The sequence below is a fragment of the Emiliania huxleyi genome, assembly GCF_000372725.1.
Source record: "Emiliania huxleyi CCMP1516 unplaced genomic scaffold EMIHUscaffold_93, whole genome shotgun sequence".
NCBI lineage: Eukaryota > Haptophyta > Isochrysidales > Noelaerhabdaceae > Emiliania > Emiliania huxleyi.
This window is the reverse complement of record NW_005195085.1, coordinates 27,017-47,232: the sequence shown is the minus strand read 5'-3', so window position 1 is coordinate 47,232 and position 20,216 is coordinate 27,017. Positions and strand designations below refer to the sequence as shown.

The window sequence follows — 20,216 nt, the reverse complement described above, 5'->3', positions numbered from 1 at the left end:
TCGGCGGGCCTCCGTCCCACAGCCGCTCGGGCGTGCCAGTGGTCGGCCTGGCGCTGCGCTGCTCGCACCCTCGCACGCTGCACTGCACAAAGCTGGACAACAAGGGGATGGACGGGCACGTGGAACGTCAATTCATGTTCGAACGGCCTCCGGGATTCAAACAAAAAATAGCCGGGGCCCTCTCGCAACCCCTCCGACCCCTGGGACCCGTGGGCGTCGAAGAGGCGCTCTCGGGGGGCCGTTCTGAGTTCATGCTACCACGAAGCACACTGTGCTGCGTCGAAGCACCGGGCCCGAGTCCGAGGCCTCTCAGAATGCAACAGTTGTTTCGTTTGAGCGCAAAATACATGCGCGGAAGTGTAGGACTAGTAAACGAATAGACGTTTCTTGAGTGCACTTGTGCAACGGCGAGACCGAGACGGCCTCTGTTTCATTGTACAACCAGGTGAAGAACAGCCAGGCTCGGACTGGACACCAACGCGGTATGGGTGGACGCGGGAGAGATGATTAGGCAGGTTAGGTAGAAAGGTGAAGAACAGTCGGGCTCGGACTGGACACCAACGCGGCATGGGTGGACACGAACTCAATACCCAACCAATCACAGAGCAAAATCCACTGTTTGTGTGTACACGACCTGTATGGCGCCTGGGCCCCGCCGCTGCTGGCTGGCGTGTGCGTTTGCGGCCGCTCTGCTCTGCGCGCCGGCCGCCGCGTCGAGCCTGCCCGGGCTGCGCGTCCGCCGCGACGCCTCGCCAGCTCCGCGGCCGAAGCGGCGCGGTGCAACTGCGCCCGCGCCCTCGCCTCCCGCAGATGCGCTGCTCACTGCGGCGTCCGCGGCGGCGGCATCTGCCGCTGCGGCGGCGGCGTCTGCTGCTGCGGCTGCCGCGGCGGCAACGTCTGCGACAACGACGGCCGCGGCGGCGCACGCGCGCCGCATCAGCCGTCAGGCGGCGGAGCGAGCGCGGCAAGCGAGCCTGCGCGTGGCGGAGCTGCTTCGTACGCTGCACCCTGCCGCCTGGCTGGTGGTGGGGACCGCGCTCGTGCAGCACCGCCGCAGCCGCGCGGCGAAGCGGGGCGACCTGCGCGAGATCCGTAGCCAGGTCTTGCACACGCCCCAGCCGCACTGCGCGAGCCGCTCCCGATGTTGCTTTCGACAGCGCCGCTGGGCTGCCTCTGCGGCCGCAGGTGTTTACGGACGACTTCCACATCGCCATCGTGACGACGGCGGCGCTTCCCTGGATGACGGGCACCGCCATCAACCCGCTCCTCCGCGCCGCCTACCTCTCCAAGGCTGGCCGGTGACAAGCCTAGCCCTACCCCTGCCCCTACCCTCCCTGCCCCTACCCTCCCTGCCCCTACCCTCCCTGCCCCTCGCCCTCCCTACTCTAACCCTCGCCCTCCCCCCCCCCTCCCCCTCCCACCCCTCGCCCCTCACCGCACCCAAGCCGGCGATGTCGCCCTCCCTCGCCGCAGGAGCGTGACGCTGGCCGTGCCCTGGCTGCACCCGCGAGAGCAAGCACTCGTCTTCCCCGGGAAGCTGCGCTTCGCCGACCCGCAGGCTCAAGAGCGGCACATACGACTCTGGCTCGCGGAGCGGGGAGGCGTGCGCGCGGACTTTCGGCTGCGCTTTTACCCGGCGAGCAGCCCGCCCACACAGACGAGGTAGAGATGTGGGCCGAAGTCTGGCGGAGTTGGTGAGAGATGGAGCGAATCTCTCACCCGGATCTAGCAGGCCGAGGACTAGCCGAGCGGCGCTGTTCCTCGAGTCGTTCTCTCCCGCTCCCTTCACCGTGGCCACCTCCCTTGTGACCGCCTCGACCCACTCACCCAGTCGTTCCCTCCGCCAGGCGAGGTACGACCTCGACCGCGGCTCGATCCTCCCGCTCGGCGACGCTTCCTAGACACCTCCAAACACCTCCTAGATACTTCCTAGACACCTGAGAGATCCTCCCGCTCGGCGACGCGTCGGGCCGCCTCAACGCGCTGCCGGCGCGTGTGCGGACACGTCCGAGACGCGCCGCGCAGGCGACGTGACGGGCTGCTAGACACTTCCTAGACACTTCCTAGACACTTCCTAGACACCCCGCCGCGCAGGCGACGTGACGGGCTGCTTCGAGGCGGGAGAGTGCGACGTCTGTGTCCTCGAGGAGCCCGAGCACCTCAACTGGTACCACTCGGGCGCCAACTGGCGGCACCGCTTCAAGCTGGTGATTGGAGTGGTGCACACAAACTACCTCTACTACGCGAGGATGTACGCCGGCGCAGCCACCGCCGCCGTGCTCAAGCGGCTCAACGAGTGGATGTGCGGAGCGTACTGCGACCGGGTCATCAAGCTGTCTGGCACGATCCAGCCCCTTCCGCGCGCGGTGGTTTGCAACGTGCATGGCGTGCGGTCCGAGTTCCTCGAGATTGGACGCCGCGCTGCGAGGTCGCACTTCCCGCCGCGCCGCGCCGGCGCCTACTTCCTGGGAAAGGTGCTGTGGGCAAAGGGGCACCGGCTGCTGATCGACTACCTCGCGCTGCAGCAGTCTCTCGGCCAGCCGCCGACGCACGTCGACGTGTACGGGGGCGGCGAGGATTTGGCCGAGGTGGAGGTGGAGGCGGCGGCGCGGGAGCTGAGGCGCCTCCTACTTGCCGCCGCCCGACGAGGGCAGAGGAGAGGCCGTCGGGGAGAGAGGGAGGGCGCCGCCGTAGGCTCTCCTTCTTCCCGCCCACCGACCACTCTGGCGCCACGCTGCGGCGGTACAAGGTCCGAGGCCGAGCCCTTGCGGTGTGCGAGGCGGTGCGAGCGGCGTCTCTTCACAGTTGCAGCTGTGAGCCAGGTCTTTATCAACCCGTCCCAGTCGGAGGTGCTCTCGACCACCACGGCGGAGGTACGACTCGGCGGCGGGCGGCTTGCGCCGAGGCGGCTCGGCCGCCTCTTCACACCGCCGGCCGTGAGCAGGCGCTGGCGATGGGCAAGTTCGTGGTCGTGCAGCGCCACCCGTCCAACGATTTCTTTATGCAGTTCCGGAACACGCTCCCCTACGACACGCCCGAGGAGTTTCTGCTGCAGGCGGCCACGAACCTTCTAGGAGCCTTCTTGGAACCTTCTTGGAACCTTCTAGGAGTTTCTGCAGCAGCTGCAGGCGGCGCTCGACTCGGCGCCGGGGAGGAGTCTAGCTCGGAGGAAGGCGCGAGGGCGTCCTCTCGTCACTCCTCGCCTGCTATGAACAGGAGCCCGAGCCGCTCAGCGCAGAGGAGCGGCGCGCCCTCTCGTGGGAAGGCGCGGCCAGGTCCGCGGACCTGATTGATCATCGACGGGCCGGCTCAGTGCGCCCCCTCTCCTGTGAAGGCGCGACCGACCGCTTCCTCGAGGCTGTGAGCAATTGCACGCTGTCCGACGTGCTTCCGCGGCTCTGAGGCGATACCGCGACGTCTGAGGGCGGCGCCTCTTCACACCTCCCGCTGTGAACAGGTGCTCCCCACCCTCGGCGACCACGCGACCCGCTGGGTGCACGCCACAGTCCAAAAGGGCGGCCCGGTCGGCGACCGGCTGAGGCAGGTCCAGGACACGTCCAGGACATGTCCGAGACACGTCCCGTAGGCGGCCCGGTCGGCGACCGGCTGCGGCGCGCGTCGGGCGCGGGGCCGGTCTGGAAGCAGAGCTGGCTCGCGCAGGAGAGTAGCTGCAGCGGAGCGGTAGTAGCAGTAGCACAGCAGTGGCCGGTGGGGAAGGCAACATACACAACAGGAGATGGATCGGGTCCCGTTGCATCGGTAGGAGAAGTGGCGCGCCGCCCCGCCTACGGAGATCGTCGAAGCGAGCATCCTCGCCACCCCGCCGGGCATGGCGCCGGTCCGCGCCTCCGCTGCGCCGCCCCGCAGATGAAGGCCCACTCGAAGCGCGAGGCGGTGCCGCGGCGGGGCGGTGCCGTGGCGGTGCCGTGCGCACAATTCTTGCTACACGACCGCCGCGTTTGTGAGCCCCAGTCTACTGTACATTTAGAGATTGGCGAGGAGGAGTCGTGCTGCTCATGTGGCTCTGTGCCAAGACGCAAGAGTTTGTGGGTGATGATACGGCTCTATGTGGAGTATCGGTCGAAACGGGGCGGCATTACCAAATCATCAGAGTTCAGACATTACGTGTGCACGGGACCTGTTCCTTTTTACCCATCTCCTAGTAGAGGTGTCCGTTTTATTTATTTATTTACGTGTGCACGGGTTGGTTGATGGTGTTACATCGATCTGGCATCTGCGCAGTCCGCAGAGCGAGCCGTAGTACGAGTAAAGCTGCGAGGCGCGAGGCTCCGAACCGCTCGTTGCAATCCGTTAGCAATCACCTCTCCTCCCCCCAAGCAGATAGGTCGAACATCAGGTCGATGGCCTTGGCCGCCTCGTTACGCGCCTCTCTCCCTCGCGCGCACTCCTCCGCAGACCGCGCCGGCAAGACCGGCGTGAACCGCGCGCCGCTAACCGCCTGAGCGGTCTGTTTCTCACACCACTCACCATGCGGCGCCGCCACCTGCCTCCTGCGCAGAGCCTCCCACGGCACTCCGCGGAAGAAGGGGCACGCGCGGAGGGCGCCCACGCCTCCAGTGCCAGCGCCGAGCCTCTCTGATGGCTCTAGTTTGAGCAGCGCATCGACGAGGGGCGCGCCGGGCCCGAGGCGGCAGGCGAATTCGCGCTGGAAGCGCCGCGCGAATGTGGCGGTGGCGATGTTGCGGTATAGAGCAGCCTCGTCGTCGTCTTCGGCGAAGGGAGTGTGACCGGTGAGGCAATCGCAGGCCAGGACGCCCATCGCCCACCAATCGACCTCTGCCCCGTGCCCCGTCTCCGCCACCATCTCCGGTGCCATGAAGAGCGGGGTTCCCACGCGCGTGTACGAGCGGGAGGCATTGGCCGAAGAGTCCACAAAAGCGATGAGGCCAAAGTCTGCCAGCACCGGCCAGCCGCTGGAGCCGAGCAAGACGTTCTCAGGTTTTAGGTCTCGATACATTACACCTATGAGCCGCGGATAAATCTCGTTCTCGGCTGCGTCTACTTAGAAGTACCGCTTGTGCTTTGGATCGAGAGCACCGAGCACGTGCAGTAACTCAAGGCCGAGAGCAATGTTTGCGAGGTAGAAGCGCGCGGAGTTCTCGGTCAGCGGGCCGTGTGCGGCAAGCAGGTTGGCAAGATTGCCGCCAAGATACGCTCGCATCACGAGGTAAAGGCAGGAGGCGTCATGTGCCGAGCAGATGAGCTGGAACGGCGAGGGAGTGGCGAGGTGGCACGATGAGTAAGTGGCGAGGAGGGCAGAATCGGGTGAGGGGTGTCGCGGGTGCCTGCGTCGCTGACGCGAGCTCACTCAAGCCCCAAGCCCGACGGAGCAGTTGTAGTACTTGCCTCTCCCTCTCCAGCTGCTCGAAGGAGCGGCGTTCGCATGCGCGGCGCACCTTGGACTTGATCACCGTCTTGACGGCCAGCATCTCACCCGTCGGCCGGTGCCGCGCGAGTCGGACCACACCGAATCTGTGACACACAAGGAACGGGTTGGCTGGTGGCGTATAATGCTCTGCAAGGCGGCTTCGCACCCTCCCTCCCCAAGTTTCGGGCCAATCTCCAGGTCGTCAAAGTCATAGTTGGCCGTGCCACTCTCCCGTCTGCCCTCGCTCCCGACAAGGGCTTGGAACATGAGTTGGTATGCATCAGTTGGTTCCGAGCCTCGGTAGCGGAGCGTGTCTACCGCCGTGCGGTGCACATCTGCCCGCGCCAGCCGTATCCTCTTCAGAGCCTTCAGGCACTCATCTGCCAGCATGATGGGGCACTTGGAGCGCGGCCAGAAGGTCCTATGGCCGATTGAACGGGGGGACGCACGTTCCATGGCCATTGAAAAATTTCTTTTTGAGCTAGCATATTACAGAAATCGCATGTCATCCCCGCGACGGAAGGCGCGAAAATCGACACGCAACACAGATCACAGTCGGAGGACGCCATCGTCGCCTAGACTCCCTTGCGTCACTACGTGCCTCCCCGTGTTTGCCCCCTTTGTGCCGCGTCCCGAGCCCCCGAGTTCATTTTACAACGCAACACACACACACCCCACGCCACAGCACACAACACAGAAACACGTGCTCGTCTTTGTTTATAAAATGAACTCGGGGGCACAGGACTCGTCTTTTCTCGTCTTTTCTCCTGTCATAGAAACGACAGAGATTCTTGAGCTCATAAAATTCTTTTTCCCTTCGAGACTGTAGACGTTTCGCCGCGCCGCTGCCCCCCCCCCTTCCTCATATGTCATCCCCGCGACGGTCGCCGGCGCGCAAGGGACTGGGCGGCTTCTCGCGGTCCTTGGGTGGGAGTAGCAAGGGCGGCTGGGGCCATCAATCGTGGCTGGAAGTCGATCCCTCCGCCGTTCCTTCACCCATCGCCGCGGCCGCCTCGCCTGCTGCAATGCCACGGGCGATGCAGCCTCTCAGGGTGGAGCCACCAGCGGAGTGGAACACGCCTTGCCACGTGCAGCCGCTGGAGTCGACCAACACCAACGTCGCAGCGCGTGAGGCGATGTCTCGTCTCGCGCGGCGTCCTTTGGTTGGTGCGCCGACCTCGCCTCACAAGGCGGAGAGGGTGAGGGATCACGGTATGCTGGAGGCGGCTCGAGTAGCTGCTGGAGACGCTTGCCCTTGGCCTCAACTGCGGAGGGCGTGAGATACACTGCAACCCGCTGTATGCCCCTGGCTACGCACCCCAATCACGAACGCGAGGCCATGTGAGGCTTCAAGGTGCCCATGAGCCAACCACTCTGCCCTCCCTTCTTCACAGGCCGCGTGCCGGAGAGCGGGTCGGGCTTCCAACGCGGGCGTGCACGCGTACAACCGCGGTGTCCTCTACGAAAACATGGGCGCGCACGACGACGCGCTCGCTTGCTACAGAGAATGCCTCCGCATTGCCCTAGAAAGCAACGATGCGACCTCCGAGGCGCTGGCTTGCAACGCGATCGGAGTCAGCCTGCAGACACGGGCGGTTGCGGGTCTATCGGCGGCATCGCACGATGCAGGAGAGCTAGAGGGCACCGCGACGCAGCTTACGGAAGAGGACGAGTCGCTGTTGCGCGAGGCGCTGTCGTATCATGAGCAGCACGCGCAGGCGCTGGTGCACCCTCCGGCAGCAATGCAACTGTCACAACCCCTTCTCTGAGTTAGTGCAAGTCTCTGCCTACCCTTCTCTCGTGTCCCAGTCAGTGGGGTACGAACAGGTGGCGGACGCGCCAGGGCGTTTCATTGCGCACAGCAACATCGGCAAAAGGCCTGACCCATCGGCGACTGTTGTGAACCGCGCCTCAGAAACCTGCCGTAAATAGGCATCGCACATCAAGCCCTTGGTGATGCGGCAGCGGCCGCTGAGGAACACGAGGCGGCCCTGCGCTGCGCGGTGCAGATGTCGAGCCTCGCAGGCGAGCCTCTAAAGCTTTGGTACTGGGCAGCAGCTGCGATCCTTTCACGCCTCAAAATGTGAGTAGGTGAGTCGCTCGCGTGCGCGCACCTCGGCACCGTCAAGGCGAGCGACGACGCACCGACGGCCAAGGCGTGCACGGAGCGGCGGCTCCTCCTCTCGCGCACGTTGGGGGATGCCGCTGGCAAGGCGGCTTCGTACATTGATGCGACGAGAGATAGGAGAGGTAGAGGGAGAGGAGGGAGTGGCAGAGGCAGTTGGATGGACGTAGCAAGGAGAGGGAAGGGGCGGTGGCAGCCTGATGCCGGCTGCCTCGGCTCAGCGTCTCTTCCCGTGACGTGGCCACGACGCATCCTGTCGCGCCCTTGCTGCAGGCAGACGCGTATCTGCAGCTTGGCCTTATCGCACAGGAGGCGAGGGAGTGGGCCGAGGCGCGCGCCGTCCGATCCTGCGCTCCGTTGCCAGGGGGTTATTCCATCGATGCGTCCTTTCGTGCGGGTGTATAGGCGCGGGAGGCGTTTGAGCACGCGATGCGCGAGGCGGAGCTGAGCGGCGACCAGCGCGTGCGCGAGCTCGCGCGTTGCTCTGTCGGGATCGCCGAGGGAAGCCTTCGGTTCGAGGGGATGCTCGCCGCGGCGGCGGAGGGCGCGGGGCGCGAGGGTGATGTGGCGTGATAGCGGGCCGCAATCCCATGGCGGGGTTTGATGAGGACGGTCGAAACTACTCGCCCGTATTTTGAAGGTGGAGCTGTGGCGTTGTCGTGTCAGCTCGATGATTGCGACAAACATGCCGTACAACTGTAACGTAAGGTTCGTATTAGGATTTAGGTAAGGGGGCTGGTGGGCTGGCGAGGTACTCCCACACGCCTCTCGGGGTTTTTGTCCTGGCCGAGTCAACCCGAGATGCTGGGGCGAGCCTTGGCGAGCAGCGTTCTCAGCTGTTCCCACACAGCAGGCTTGGAGTGTACCACGCCACTCGCCAGGGTAAGGGTAAGGACTCTAGAAGCTAAACGCGTCTCCACACACACAAAAATGCGACGGTGTATCAGTCGCCTTAAATGCCACCGTTGCAATATCCCCGTCGCAAAAAAATGTGGCGAGCCAAGGCCAAGGGGGGGGGGCGACCCTCGCTCGCTCGCTCGCCTCTCCACGCCCGGGAGACGGGCACGCCAGGGGACACAGGTGGAGGCAGGAGCCCGCCGCCAATCGCAATCAAGAATCAAAAAGTGCATACGTGATACGATCTTCGGGGTCAGTCTGACTCCGTCGTCACAGTACGTGTTCGACGTGTATTGAAATAGAGATAAGAGAAAGGGGAGTCGCAGATGGCTACACATTATGGCCTCGGGTCGCGCACGCCAGGGAGCAGCTCGGGGAGCACTGCGCCCTCCGGTGAGAAGAGCGCGCCCACCTCGACGCCGCTGCTAAAGTCGAGTAGCTTCGCGTCGGCGCCCTCAGCGTAAAAGTCCTCGGCCTGCGTCTCCGGCGTGTAGGTGATGACGCAACGCATGTTGGCGGCCTTGGCGGCGCGGAGGCCAACGATCGAGTCCTCAACAACGACGCAATCGGCGCTGGAGAGGCCGAGCCGTTGGGCGGCCACGTTGTAGATCTCCGGGTGCGGCTTCTTGCGGCTGACGTCGTCGCCGGCGATGACCACGTCCAGCCTGGCGAGCCGCTCCTGGCCGACCACCGCATCCACAACCTAGCAAAGCCGACATCTCACAGAGACGCCGCCCGAGATGCGCCCGAGATGCGCCCGAGTTGCGGCCGGGATGCGGTCGAGGCGGGATTCGAGCAACCTTCTCGAAGCCGCCGCGAGTGGAGGCAGAGCAGATGCCGACGGCAATGCCTGGCGCGGCGATCGCGCTGTCCATCAGCGCGAGCACGCCGGGCCGCGGGCCGGCCTAGAAGAATGGGAGGTGGCTGAAGAAGGAGGCTGAGCCGTGAGGCTCGCCGGCGCTGCGGGACCGCCTTTGTCACCAGCTGCTTGTAGCACTCCGTCTTGAAGTCTTGCAGCTCATCGACGAGCGCCATTCCGGCGGCCTCGTCCGCAGGCACGGCGCCGCCTCGCGCCGTCGGAGCCGGCCACACCTCCGAGGCACACGAGATTACACGAGATTACACGAGATTACCCGAGGTTACCCGAGATTGCCGAGGAGCCGGCCACACCCTCCGAGGCACAGACAGGCGGTGTCGAACACTCGTCACGACTGAGTCGTCGTAACGTGTGTCCCGGTGATCAAGACTCACAATGACCATTCATCCCTCACCTTGGCCGTGTCCTGGTGCGTCCTCGCGCCCTCCGGCGCACCGAGGCCGGTGAAGTGGTCTGCGCAGGAGGAGAGCGAGGGTGAGGCGCCAGGAAGGTGGAGGCTTCTCCGCCGTCCGGGCGCGCGGCGGGACGCACATCGCATCTTGGGCTTGCCGCCGCCCACCGTGTTGGCGAGGAAGCTGTAGTACTCTTTGGACCAGACCACAGGCGCGCCGGCGATCTGCAGGCCAAACTCCTCAAAGGCCATGTTGTATGCGACGCGGTGCAGCTCCTCGGTCTCGACGAGGACGCCGTCGCAGTCGAACAGCAGCGCCGCGGACGGTGGCGGCGACGGCGGCGGTGGTGAGCCCTCGTCGAGGTTCACTCCCCACACGAAGCCGTCCGGCGGTGAGATCTCAAGCGTCATCGACGCGAGGCCGGCGCGGCGCGAGGCGAGGCGACGCGGCGGGAGCAGAAGGAGCGCGTCCGCGGTGCAGAGCGCGAGCAGGAGACGCAGCATAGCGTCGTCCGGAGCCGAGGCGGCTCGCAGCCGCATGGAATTTTTTTTGTGGTACCCCAACGTTGTATTTCTTTTTTACGCTTCTCTTGCCATGGAAGAGCCCTGGCCGGTAGAGCTGCCGGTAGAGCTGGCTGTCGTCCACCCGTCCTCGCCCTAGGGAGAATATCGGCCTGCCATGCAAGGAGTCCGCGAGCTGCTGCAGTCTCTGGACGAAGCGGCAGCGGAGAGCGACCGGCGACGGCACGAGTGCTACGAGAGCGTCCTCTCCTCTCTGCACTGTGCACGGCGAGGCACCGTCACGCCTCTCCGCCACCACCTCCATCCTCACTCGGCTGCCGCACCACTGCACTCCACCTTCGACACCGCCTCCACCGCCTCTTCCTCCGACTCCGAGGAGCCAGACTCGGCAACTTCCCCGGACGCTCTCAGCAACTGCCGCCGAAGGCACGAGCGGAGGCGCCAGCAGATCGCGGCCAGCTTGGTGCCCCACTCCCCGCCCCCGTCCGCTCCTCCGACGTCGCCGCCGCCGCCGCCGCGGCCGCCGCCGCCGCCGCGGCCGCCGCCGCCGCCGCCGCCGCCGCCGCCGCCGCCGCCGCCGCCGCCGCCGCCGCCGCCACCGCCGCCTCCCGCCCTGCCGGCGCCTCCGCCTCCGCCGCCCCGCGCCTTGGCAGCCCTCCCGTCCGCCTCCTCCGCCGGCGGGCGGTGCTCGAGCCTCGGCGACGAGGTGCTGGCGGCGGCGGAACGGGTGCACGCCGCCGTGGACACGCAGCTCTATCTCGGCTGTATCTCGGCGATATCTCGGCTAGATCTCGGCTACAGGTGCACGCCGCGGTGGAGAAGGAGCGGGCGGCGTCGCTCTTTGCGCGACGCGAGTGGTGGTACAAGGCGGTGGCTGCGGAGGGGGGGCGGTGCGACGCGTGGCGCCCGGGTCAGCCGGACCTGTCCTGGACCTGTCCTCGGCACGTCCTCGGCCTGTCCTTGCAGGTACTACTGCCTGCGGCGCGGCGCGGCGCTGCAGTTCGTCGTCGGCAAGCGGATGGTGGCGGAGCGAGCGGGCAGGCCGAGGGCCACCTCTCGTCCAGTGGGTCTGACTCCATTGCTTTGATCAGGTGGCGGAGCGAGAGACGGACCGGGGGCGGGCGGGCGCGAGAGGGGCGCCGAGGAGGGCGCTAGACGGAGAGACAGAGAGGCGCCACCCCCGCCCGCGAAAGGTCTCACAGCTGATGCGCCGTCATCCCGCCACTGGCATAGGAGGGGCTTCCTCGTCCACGATTGCGCCGCGAGGGCGCTCGAGGCGGCGGCGGAGACGCGGAGGGGAAGGCTGCCGTGCAGCCTGGTCGTGCTGCGCGTGCGGGCGAGGGGCGAGTGCGCGCCGCCGGCGACAGAGTGGCCGAGTCCTCGAGTCTTGAGAATGAAGTCTTGAGTGGTCATCTATTGGTTGCAAGGCGGCGGAGTGGCCGAGCGCGAGCGGCGCCTGGCCCTTCCTTCCGCGTCATCACTGTCGCCTAATTAATAGTCTAATTCCCTATTAATTAGCTATTAATTAGGCGCCTGGGCCTTCCGCGTCATCACCGTCGCTGGTGTGGCTCTGGAGAGGCAGCTCTGGATGGAGCAGCAGCCGACGGCGGAGCGGTGGCTGCCCCTCACCCGCCCCGGCGGTGCCCAGGGCATGTAGCATGTCCGTGACTTGTCCGGGACGTGTCCCGCAGGTGGCTGCCCACCCAACCGCCAGGGCTGTGCCGCCGCTGCGCCTTTGGCGCCGCCACGTGCGTCCACGTGCGGAACCGCGGCGTGCCTCTGCGCGGAGCTGCCTCCCCTCCCCGCGGCCGGCAGCTGCCTCCTCCGACACACCAGTGCGCGGCGACGCACGCACCGACGGTGCCGAGCCGCGGGCGGAGAAGGAGTGAGGCGGCGGTGAGGGCGGCTACCGCCGGGTTGTCCACCAAATGCTTCGCATGACCCAAACAACGACTCTCTCGCTGTCCCACTTTTCCTCGTGCAGAGTACACACGCCGTTTCAAGTGAATACACCGCGGTGCGGCGATCTACGTTAAAAAAAAACTGTTCAGTTTTCAAAGGCAAAACACGACGCTCTGCGGTTGGTGCACCCCTCACACTGACACATTCCCCTCATCCCTTACCCTTGGCTGAGCACATCTACCTGCGAGCTAGTCTCTCCGCATTCTCTCCCCTAGTCATCCGCCCGCGCCGCGCGCCATCTAATGGGCGTCTAGTGCAGCCACTGACGGCACTATTCCAAAGGAGCGGTCGATGCCTCGCCTAGAGTTCGGGTGGACTTGCGCACTGCTTAGCCCTGAGGGGGGAGTGTGTGTGAGGTGGTGTAATGTCGTCCCGTTTCAGGCGGCAGGTCAGGGGATTAGCCGGGAGGATTCGGCAGCTCAGCCGGGGGCTGAGCGTCTGCAGGCAGCCTTCCGCTCGCGCCGAAATTCACAGCCCTCCCGGGCCGACGGGGTGCTCCTTGGATCGGGCCCCGCTCCCCGCTTTTCCTGTACCTGGACTGTCCGGGTCAGGAGGGTGAGAGTATTGGGTGGGCGAGGGAAGTACATCTGGCGGGTGGCGATTGAGGGACAGCAAGAGGGCTGATTGGGGGGTCAATGGGCGCGCGGGCGGCGCTTCGTGGTCCTGGGCGAGCAGGGGCAGTGGTTAGGAGTCTTGGGCCTGGAGATATGAGGATTGTCGAGATGTCGTGCGAGAGCGGTAGGTGGGGGAAGGTAGCGCGGCTGGAGAGTGGTGTCCGAGGGACAGTGATGAGTTGTCAGTTGGGGCGCGAGACGCGCGGGACAGTGTTGGAGGCGGCCAGTGAGGTAGGGTTGGCTTTGAGCAGTGCAGCGAGTGTGTGGTCAAGCGTGGGAGCGGCGCGCGAGCACCGGATTTTTTTGCTGTGCGAGTCGAGTTGGGGACAATGATGAGTTGTCAGTTGGGGCGCGAGACGCGCGGGACAGTGTTGGAGGCGGCCAGTGAGGTAGGGTTGGCTTTGAGCAGTGCAGCGAGTGTGTGGTCAAGCGTGGGAGTGGCGCGCGAGCACCGGATTTTTTTGCTGTGCGAGTCGAGTTCGTGGCCGGTGCGCGGGAAACTCGCCGAAAACCCGCGCAGCCGGCCGATTGTACGACCGAGGTCGCTGATGTACGACCGAGGTCGCAGAGCCTTGGCGACGCGACGCGCACGTCGCCAAGGAGTTCGTAAAATGTCAGAGTTTTTTTTAGCGGCGATCTACGTTTGTTATTGCGTACTAGTAGACTGTAGAGAAGTGAACGGCGCTTTTACATGTTACACACATCACACTCTCGAGGCGACGGTCGGAGCACGGTGCACGGAGGACGGAGGCGTGGCGCGTGGTGTACCCCGAGCCCCTCGCGGCATAAAGGGCTCCTGCCCGAGTCCCGGTGCAGCACGGACTAGATGCAACGCCGAGCTCTGCCGGCGCGTGGAGGGAGCTCCTCGAGGCGACTGGCCCGCCGGCTTGAAGGCGAACCTCGACGCAAGACTGCACCCGCGCAGGCTGCTCGAGCTCTGCCTCACCGCCAGCTTTGCCAGCAAAGACGCACGTGAGGAAAAGGCGGGCAGGGCGGACCGTCCCCCCCATCGCAAGGCGCAGCTCGAGCCATCCGCTGGTGCCAGCAGTAGCATCAGCAGCAGCGGCCGGCAGGCGGCGCCACTCCAGCGTCACGATGCGAAGCTCTCCGCCCACCCCACTCGCCAGCGCCGCTGTCCACTCGTCGCCATCGCTGTCGCCGATCGCCACCGTGGCAGTGTCAAGTGTCTCCCACCGCGCGGAGGAGAGAGGCGACCCGAGTAAGCGAGTCATCACCTGGCGCCTCTACGGCGTGTGCCTCGGCGCCTCGCACGTCGGGATGAATGTGGGCGAGCAGGACTCCTTCCTCGACCAGAGCTCGATCATGGGGGTCGACTACTACGGCCGCTTCTCGCTCCACGCGGCGATGCGAGTCTACCGGCGCGCGCGCGACGACTATGGCACGCCCGCCACTGGCGCCTTCCTCGGCTGGTTTGGCGCCCTCTTCGACTGGCCCGCCAACCCGGACCCGATCCGCAGCGGCGGCACCACGCGCACCAAGGCGCTCGTGTCTGGAAACCTCTACGACCCAGGCACGGCATTTGGGTGGACGGCGGCAATGCGCAAGGCCTTCCCCGACTCGGCGCTGCTCGTCTCGCAAGGCGTCGGACACATTACGGACGGCCGGCGCCGGTGGGTGGACTTCCTCGGCCGCGTGGACGGCAGGTGGGTCGACGACGTGACCGAGGATTACGCCGGCTGCCTCGAGGCGGTCACGCGCTACTGGGCGAGCGGCGAGCTCCCCGTGGACGGGCTGGTGTGCAGGGAGGGCGCACCCGTCGTGGCGGCAGAGAGGCGGACGGAGACGGAGTGAGCCGCCGCCTCTGACGTCGAAGGGGGGAGGGGGGGGGGGGGGGGCACGTGCCCGCCCCCGCGGGCGGCCGCCCGCCGGCGCCGCGCCGCCGCGCGCCGGCGCCGCCCCGCCGCCGGCGCCGCGCGGGCCGGTTTGCGGTTATTGCCGCGTTGGTGTGTGTGTATCAGTGATCCGGGGACAGGGTGCGGGTGCGTGATTTCACAATAAAACAACGTATTCTGGGCGGAGAACACGGCGGCGCGGCGGAGCGAGCGACCGCCCACTGCCACTCTGCACGAAAACGGCACCGCCTCTCTCGCGTTGCCCGCGAGGGTACTGGGCCGCGTTCTCCCCCCCGATGCACAGGGCGTCACTGCGGCAGGTCCTACTCCTCCTTCATCGGGATCGGCTTGACGAGCGGGTCTGCGGTGCGCGGGGGGGCGATGCACCCGCTCAAAGGCCACGCCGGCCGGCGGCGAGGGCAGGTGAGGCGAGGGGGGAGAGGGGAAGGGACGTGGGGCGAGCGGAGCGGGCGGCGCGCACGTAGCTGCATCATGTAGGTGATGAGCCACATGAGCCAGCAGCAGACGGTGGCCGTGATTATGAGCAGGTTGGTCAAGCCGCGGTCCTTTGAAAGCGTCTTTGAGAAGCACGAGCCGAGCAGCGCGACGGCGCCGGCGCCGGCAAAGGTGGCGGAGCCAAAGACAATTGTGTTCTGCGAAGGAGGAGGCGCGCGAGTGGGAATCGCGCTGCGCGCGCGTGCGGCCAAGCGGTTCGGAGCTGCGGCCGCCACGTCATGCGCCAAAGCGCGTGGCGCGCTGCGGGGCTCGCGGGCGCGGGCGGCTCGCGGCGCTGCGACCCGCTCTCGCGGCGCTCGCCAAAGAGGGGGCGAGGGACAGCCAGAGGCCGAGGGGAGGCGCGCACCATTGGCGCGTCGAAGGGAGGCTTGCTGCTGTGTCTTCTCCGGTTCTCGGCGCGGTGAAAAAAATTCGGCGCACCGCAGGTCCGCTCCGAGAAATGTTTGTCTTCACCCTGCCCAGCCCCCCTCCGTGTCGCGATGCGCTCCCCGCTCCCGTTCCCCTGTGTCCCTGATCGTCCTTACAAGATCCTGCTCGCGCAGGTGGGGACCCTGTCCTTCTCCCACCCCTTGTTTGGTGTGTCCGTTTTATTTATTTATTTATTGTCTTTGGCACCAACATATGTGTGTATGTAGAAAGATGAACAACAGTCAGGCTCGGACTGGACACCAACGCGGTATGGGTGGACCAACATCGGACACAGAAGAAGAATTCGCGGCGCCTCCACCCCCCGGCGAGCCGTCTTTTTACCAGGTTGCAACACCTGTTCCGCACTGTGCTGTGAATCGAGCGGCAACCAACAGCTCTCAGGACCCCCCGGTGCTGGGGTGCTGCCAGCAACCAACCAACTCACCGGCGAGCGGAGCGAGCCGAAGAGCTGGGGCCGAATTGGCGCTGTGAACGTCGTTTGAACCGATGTTTCGGCGGGCACGTCGCACCTACGTGGCCGGCCGCCAGGGCCGGCAGCAGGGCGCCCCCGCGCGGATGCCGACGAGGATCACGGTGCGCTATCTGGGCTCGGAGGTCGGCAAAAAGGTCGCGCGACCCGACACCAAGGGGGAGTTGCTCGAGCTGGCCGCCAAGAGGCTCAACTTATCTACGCCGGCCTTGCGCATCTTTGCGGAGGGCGGTGACGAGTACGATGGAGACGAAGATGTTGTCTTGATCGAGAGTGACGAGATCATCTACGTCTCGTGCGGCGAAGACTTCGGCTCGACGGCTCCGACCGGGGCGCCGTCCGCCCCGCCTGCTGCTGCTGCTCCAGCTCCAACTCCTCCTACTGCGCCTCAGCCCGCCGTCCTGCCCTCCCTCACTGGAGAGAGAGAGAGAGTTGTGTCTCACTGGTGTGTTCATTGGGGGGGACGGTCATAAACAAACACGGTACAGGATCGAGGTGTACGCTGCTGAAGCGTGCACCTACATAGTGCGGGACCTGGGGCAGCAACCAACAACCTGGATGGGGACGGGGTGCTGCTCAACCGGCGGCAACCAGCAGCGTTCACAGCAGTGTGCGGAACAGGTGTTGCAACCTGGTAATACGGCTCGCTGCCGAGCCCGCCCAGGATAACGCCAGCTCTCCCTCTCCTATGAGGAAAGAGAGCTACCCCTCGGACGAGAACGGCGCGCCGCTCGACACGCCCGAGTGGCGGAATGCAGACAGCATCCGCGACACCGCCTCCCCAAAGGACCCGCCGATCGTCGCGGCGGTGCGCCAATTGGCCTCATTCGTCTCAACCACACCCCTTGCTTGCCCGGACCGGCGGCGGCGGGATCCTCCGACTCGGGCTCTGCCCGCCCTTCCACCACAGGTGCGCGTCTGGGACACAACACCGGAGCAGCTCGAGGCTGCGCTCGCGGCGGCCGGTGCAGACTTGGCGGGCGAGGTGAACCGGCCGGACCGGTTCGGCTTCACGCCCCTGATGCTCGCAGTCAAGAGCAAGTAGCGCCCGGAAGCCGTCGCAGGGGCGGGGAGAGGGCGGGAGGCCCGAGCCGCTCTCCTCTCGCCGTAGGCAGAGCCGCGCCTCGAGCAACCAAACAAGCGGCTGCGGCGCCGCTCCCCGACCCCTCGCCGGCCGCCTGCTCGCAGGCAGCCGGGTCTGGTCGACAAGCTGCTGGAGGTGGAGGGCGTGCAGCTGGACGCGCAGAGCAAGCGCGGCTTCTCCGCCCTGATGATCGCCGCGTGGAAGGTGCGGCCGTGGGCTTGAGGACCCTTCCCGGACCCTTCCCGGACCTGTCTCGGACCCTCCTCGGCCCTCCTCGGACCCTCCTCGGCCCCTGCCTGGCCTCAGGCGGACGACGCGACGATCGACAAGCTCGTCGCCAAGGGCGACAGCCCTACTCAACTACCATTCATCACCACTTGTCAGCTCTGTTCCATGGGAGAGAGCAGCTCTGTTCCACGGGAGGGGAGCAAATCTCTCTCTCTCTCAACTAGCCTTCATCAGCCCCAGTCAGCTCTGTTCCAACGGAGAGAGCAGCTCTGTTCCACGGGAGGGGAGCAAATCTCTCTCTCTCTCTCAACTAGCCTTCATCAGCCCCAGTCAGCTCTGTTCCAACGGAGAGAGCAGCGGCTGCTCCGCCGCCAGTCGTAGCGCCAGACGCCTCAAAGCCCGACCGCTTCCCGCCCCCGCTGCCGCTCAGGCGCGGACTTGAGCTTGCGAGACGGCGGGGCGAGGAACGCGTGGGGCGTGGCGCACGACTGGCGCGCGGGCGGCGAGATTGCCCGAGATCGCACGAGATCGCACGAGATTGCAGCAGATTGACCGAGACTGCCGGGCCGGGGACTGGAGCGGCGGGCGGCGGGGCGGCAGGCGCGGGGCCGCTCGCCTCCGCGGCGCCGCGGCTGACTGCCGCTACTCACTGCCGCCGGCTCCACCCCTCCCTCTTCCTCCTGCCGTGTGGTGCAGGCACAAGGAGGGTACGTTGGATTGCCTGGGAAGGCAGGGCTTCACTTTCCCCAGCCAGGGAGGGGAGGTTCGGGTTCAAACCCCCCCCCCCCCCCCCCCCGCCCGCCCGACCCCTCCCTCCCCGCGCCCCTGAGCCAACCCCACCCGTTCCCGGCCTCCTCTCCTTGACGTCCAGGCACCTCCGTCGCCTTCCCGCCCGCGCCAAAGTGGAGGCCAGGCGAGGCGTGGGACTGACTCGTCCAACCGACTCGTCCAACTGACCCGCGGGACACTGGCCCGCGGGACTGTCGACTGACCCGCGGGACTGGCGCAGCGCAGTGCGCCCCCCCATCTCCCCGGTGTGACTGTGTTCGTGTGTCTATTTTGTCCGAACACCCGCAAGACACGCATGCCGAATAAAAGTACATTTAACTCCTCACCGGGTTGTTGCACGAGTATGTATGTAACTAGTGAGACGACTCGAGATTGGTTCGAGATTGGGGCAGAGCGAGTGGGAGACTTTTCGGCGGGCGAAATGCGGCGGTTTGGATGCGTCCCCTTTGGGACGACCTGTTGGTACGACCTGTGGGACGACCTGTGGCAGCGACCGATGCCGTCACCGGACGCGGCGGCGAGGCACACGGGCGCCGGCGTGGCGCGTCGGCAGGCCCACCACGAGCGGATGCGCGACGAGCGCGCTCGGGAAGCGGCCGCGGGCGACGCGGAGCTTCCGCCGGAGGACGACGCGGTCGAGATGGCGAGCGCCGCCCAGCTGCTGGACAGCGTGGCGGAGGTGGGCCCGAACTACACCCTGCTGCGCAGCAAGGAGACGAAGGCGAAGCGGCGGAAGCGACAGCGCGAGGATGCCAGGGCGGCGCTCGACGGCCACACTGTCCTGTCCACCGGATCGCGCCTCGAGATCTTCTGCGACAGTGAGCGGTGGTACCCTGCGACCGTCATGGCGCGGGAGGAGGACGGGGACGGACGGATCGCGCACCAGGTCGAGTACGACGGCTACCCGGATCGGCGGTGGTGGCACATGCTGGACGACGAGCGGTGGCGAGCCGTCGCAGAGCAGGCCGGCACGGGCGCAGGCGGCGCTGCCGCAGACGGGGATGGGGATGCGGCGATGGACCGCGCGGACGGCGAGCGGGGCGCCCGTATGGGACAAAAGCGTCGAAAATGTCCCAAAAAGCTATGGGACAAAAGCGTCGAAAATGTCCCAAAAAAGCGTTTCTCGAGTTTGTGGCAGCTCCGGAGCCAGCGCGGGCTGCCAGGACGCACCGCTCGCGCGTTCGGCGCACTCCCTGGCACCCAGGGGGTGCGCCTAACCGACCAGACCGAATAGGCTCGATGCCGCGCTCGCTGTGGAGCTGCCACAAACTCGCCGCCGAGCGTGCCACCGACGGCGTCCCGGCGGAGGTGGTGGAGTGTGAGACCTGAGGCTGCGGAGGTGACGCCTGAGGTACCGGTCCGTGCACAGCGACTCAGCCGGCGACCGCCACGGGCTCAGACGAGACTTGTCGACTCGTTCCAGCTCAGCTTCACCGTGGTCCTCGGGCGTCTGTCGACGTCAGGACCACCCATACAGCTCGCGGGTTTGAGGTCGCAAGAGCCAAGATGGTGGCGTTTGGACATCCCAACCATCACACAAGACAGCCTGTAGGTGATGGCGGGACGGCGCAGTGTTTGTGGCACTCGGCAGTAGGCACCCGCGGCACGGCCCCGCTGTCGGCTCTCGCGGGCTGCGGAACCGGCCCCAGAAGGGGACGGTCCGGGCGAGTGTGGCAGCTCCTGCGCTAGTATGGGCACCCTCTATTATAGCACTACTGATCCTGGTCATTAGAGCTGCCAGGGATAGCGTCAGGAGCTGGTAGGAGTCAAAGCCCCTCATATTTGAGACATCGTGTCCCATATACTCGTGCAACAACCCCACCGCCCGCGCACGCACCGCGAGAGCGAAACCAATCCAAGCGACCGCCGTGCCGCTGGCGGCGACCGCGCACCCCACCGGGCCTCTCCACCGTGTCTATCTCCCACTGGCGCGTCCATTCGTCGCGCTGGCCGCCTGCCGCAATGAGGGAGCAGGTAGCAGGGTCTGCGGCGCGGGGCGGCGGATGCTCTCGCGGCCTGCGGCGCCTAGATTCAACCTCGACGACTGTGAGTGGCTCTCACGCTGCCTCTC

General features: G+C 66.1%; 8 protein-coding genes across 8 annotated transcripts; 5 read left to right on the top strand and 3 right to left on the bottom strand.

The window, feature by feature from the left end:
- Positions 1-638: 638 nt before the first annotated feature.
- Positions 639-4,270, top strand: EMIHUDRAFT_453786 (digalactosyldiacylglycerol synthase; the record flags this gene model as incomplete). The annotated part of the gene is made up of 17 exons (XM_005757023.1): positions 639-734; positions 948-1,100; positions 1,186-1,298; positions 1,474-1,662; positions 1,733-1,805; positions 1,945-1,993; positions 2,095-2,620; positions 2,695-2,749; positions 2,823-2,873; positions 2,945-3,109; positions 3,217-3,384; positions 3,458-3,523; positions 3,595-3,660; positions 3,764-3,838; positions 3,868-3,910; positions 3,989-4,125; positions 4,262-4,270. The coding sequence occupies 17 exons, from the start codon at positions 639-641 to the stop codon at positions 4,268-4,270; spliced, it is 2,034 nt and encodes a 677-aa protein (XP_005757080.1).
- A 222-nt stretch (positions 4,271-4,492) lies between these two features.
- On the bottom strand, positions 4,493-5,248 carry EMIHUDRAFT_43649 (hypothetical protein; the record flags this gene model as incomplete). The annotated part of the gene is made up of 2 exons (XM_005757022.1): positions 4,493-4,983; positions 5,059-5,248. Coding segments are annotated over 2 exons (681 nt in total), but the record flags the coding sequence as incomplete, so codon positions are not given.
- Positions 5,249-6,414: 1,166 nt separating this feature from the next.
- On the top strand, positions 6,415-8,087 carry EMIHUDRAFT_107567 (hypothetical protein; the record flags this gene model as incomplete). Its single annotated transcript, XM_005757021.1, has 3 exons — positions 6,415-6,588; positions 6,784-7,113; positions 7,920-8,087. The coding sequence occupies 3 exons, from the start codon at positions 6,415-6,417 to the stop codon at positions 8,085-8,087; spliced, it is 672 nt and encodes a 223-aa protein (XP_005757078.1).
- Positions 8,088-8,670: 583 nt separating this feature from the next.
- EMIHUDRAFT_428568 (hypothetical protein) lies at positions 8,671-10,090 on the bottom strand (the record flags this gene model as incomplete). The annotated part of the gene is made up of 5 exons (XM_005757020.1): positions 8,671-9,114; positions 9,212-9,316; positions 9,384-9,503; positions 9,683-9,741; positions 9,820-10,090. 5 exons carry the CDS (start codon positions 10,088-10,090, stop codon positions 8,749-8,751), a joined length of 921 nt encoding a protein of 306 aa, XP_005757077.1. The 3' UTR covers positions 8,671-8,748.
- Positions 10,091-10,217: 127 nt separating this feature from the next.
- EMIHUDRAFT_220719 (hypothetical protein) lies at positions 10,218-11,288 on the top strand (the record flags this gene model as incomplete). The annotated part of the gene is made up of 5 exons (XM_005757019.1): positions 10,218-10,244; positions 10,341-10,442; positions 10,578-10,664; positions 11,024-11,091; positions 11,168-11,288. The coding sequence occupies 5 exons, from the start codon at positions 10,218-10,220 to the stop codon at positions 11,286-11,288; spliced, it is 405 nt and encodes a 134-aa protein (XP_005757076.1).
- A 2,584-nt stretch (positions 11,289-13,872) lies between these two features.
- EMIHUDRAFT_220718 (hypothetical protein) lies at positions 13,873-14,589 on the top strand (the record flags this gene model as incomplete). The annotated part of the gene is made up of 1 exon (XM_005757018.1): positions 13,873-14,589. The coding sequence occupies one exon, from the start codon at positions 13,873-13,875 to the stop codon at positions 14,587-14,589; it is 717 nt and encodes a 238-aa protein (XP_005757075.1).
- Positions 14,590-14,953: 364 nt separating this feature from the next.
- On the bottom strand, positions 14,954-15,495 carry EMIHUDRAFT_220717 (hypothetical protein; the record flags this gene model as incomplete). The annotated part of the gene is made up of 3 exons (XM_005757017.1): positions 14,954-14,991; positions 15,112-15,283; positions 15,466-15,495. The coding sequence occupies 3 exons, from the start codon at positions 15,493-15,495 to the stop codon at positions 14,954-14,956; spliced, it is 240 nt and encodes a 79-aa protein (XP_005757074.1).
- A 1,208-nt stretch (positions 15,496-16,703) lies between these two features.
- On the top strand, positions 16,704-18,466 carry EMIHUDRAFT_439098 (hypothetical protein). Its single transcript, XM_005757016.1, has 8 exons — positions 16,704-16,852; positions 16,955-17,085; positions 17,233-17,332; positions 17,435-17,471; positions 17,787-17,849; positions 18,226-18,322; positions 18,345-18,370; positions 18,393-18,466. Exons 1-8 carry the CDS (start codon positions 16,733-16,735, stop codon positions 18,449-18,451), a joined length of 633 nt encoding a protein of 210 aa, XP_005757073.1. The 5' UTR covers positions 16,704-16,732; the 3' UTR covers positions 18,452-18,466.
- Positions 18,467-20,216: the final 1,750 nt, after the last annotated feature.

What these genes read in the sequence shown, in the direction of transcription:
- EMIHUDRAFT_439098 (XM_005757016.1), top strand. Translation starts at nt 16,733, where the DNA reads ATGAGGAAAGAGAGCTACCCCTCGGACGAGAACGGCGCGCCGCTCGAC. An exon ending in CGACAAGCTCGTCGCCAAGG is followed by an intron (nt 17,472 to 17,786) that starts GCGACAGCCCTA and finishes GCTGCCGCTCAG; the next exon opens with GCGCGGACTTGAGCTTGCGA. An exon ending in GGGCGTGGCGCACGACTGGC is followed by an intron (nt 17,850 to 18,225) that starts GCGCGGGCGGCG and finishes TCCTTGACGTCC; the next exon opens with AGGCACCTCCGTCGCCTTCC.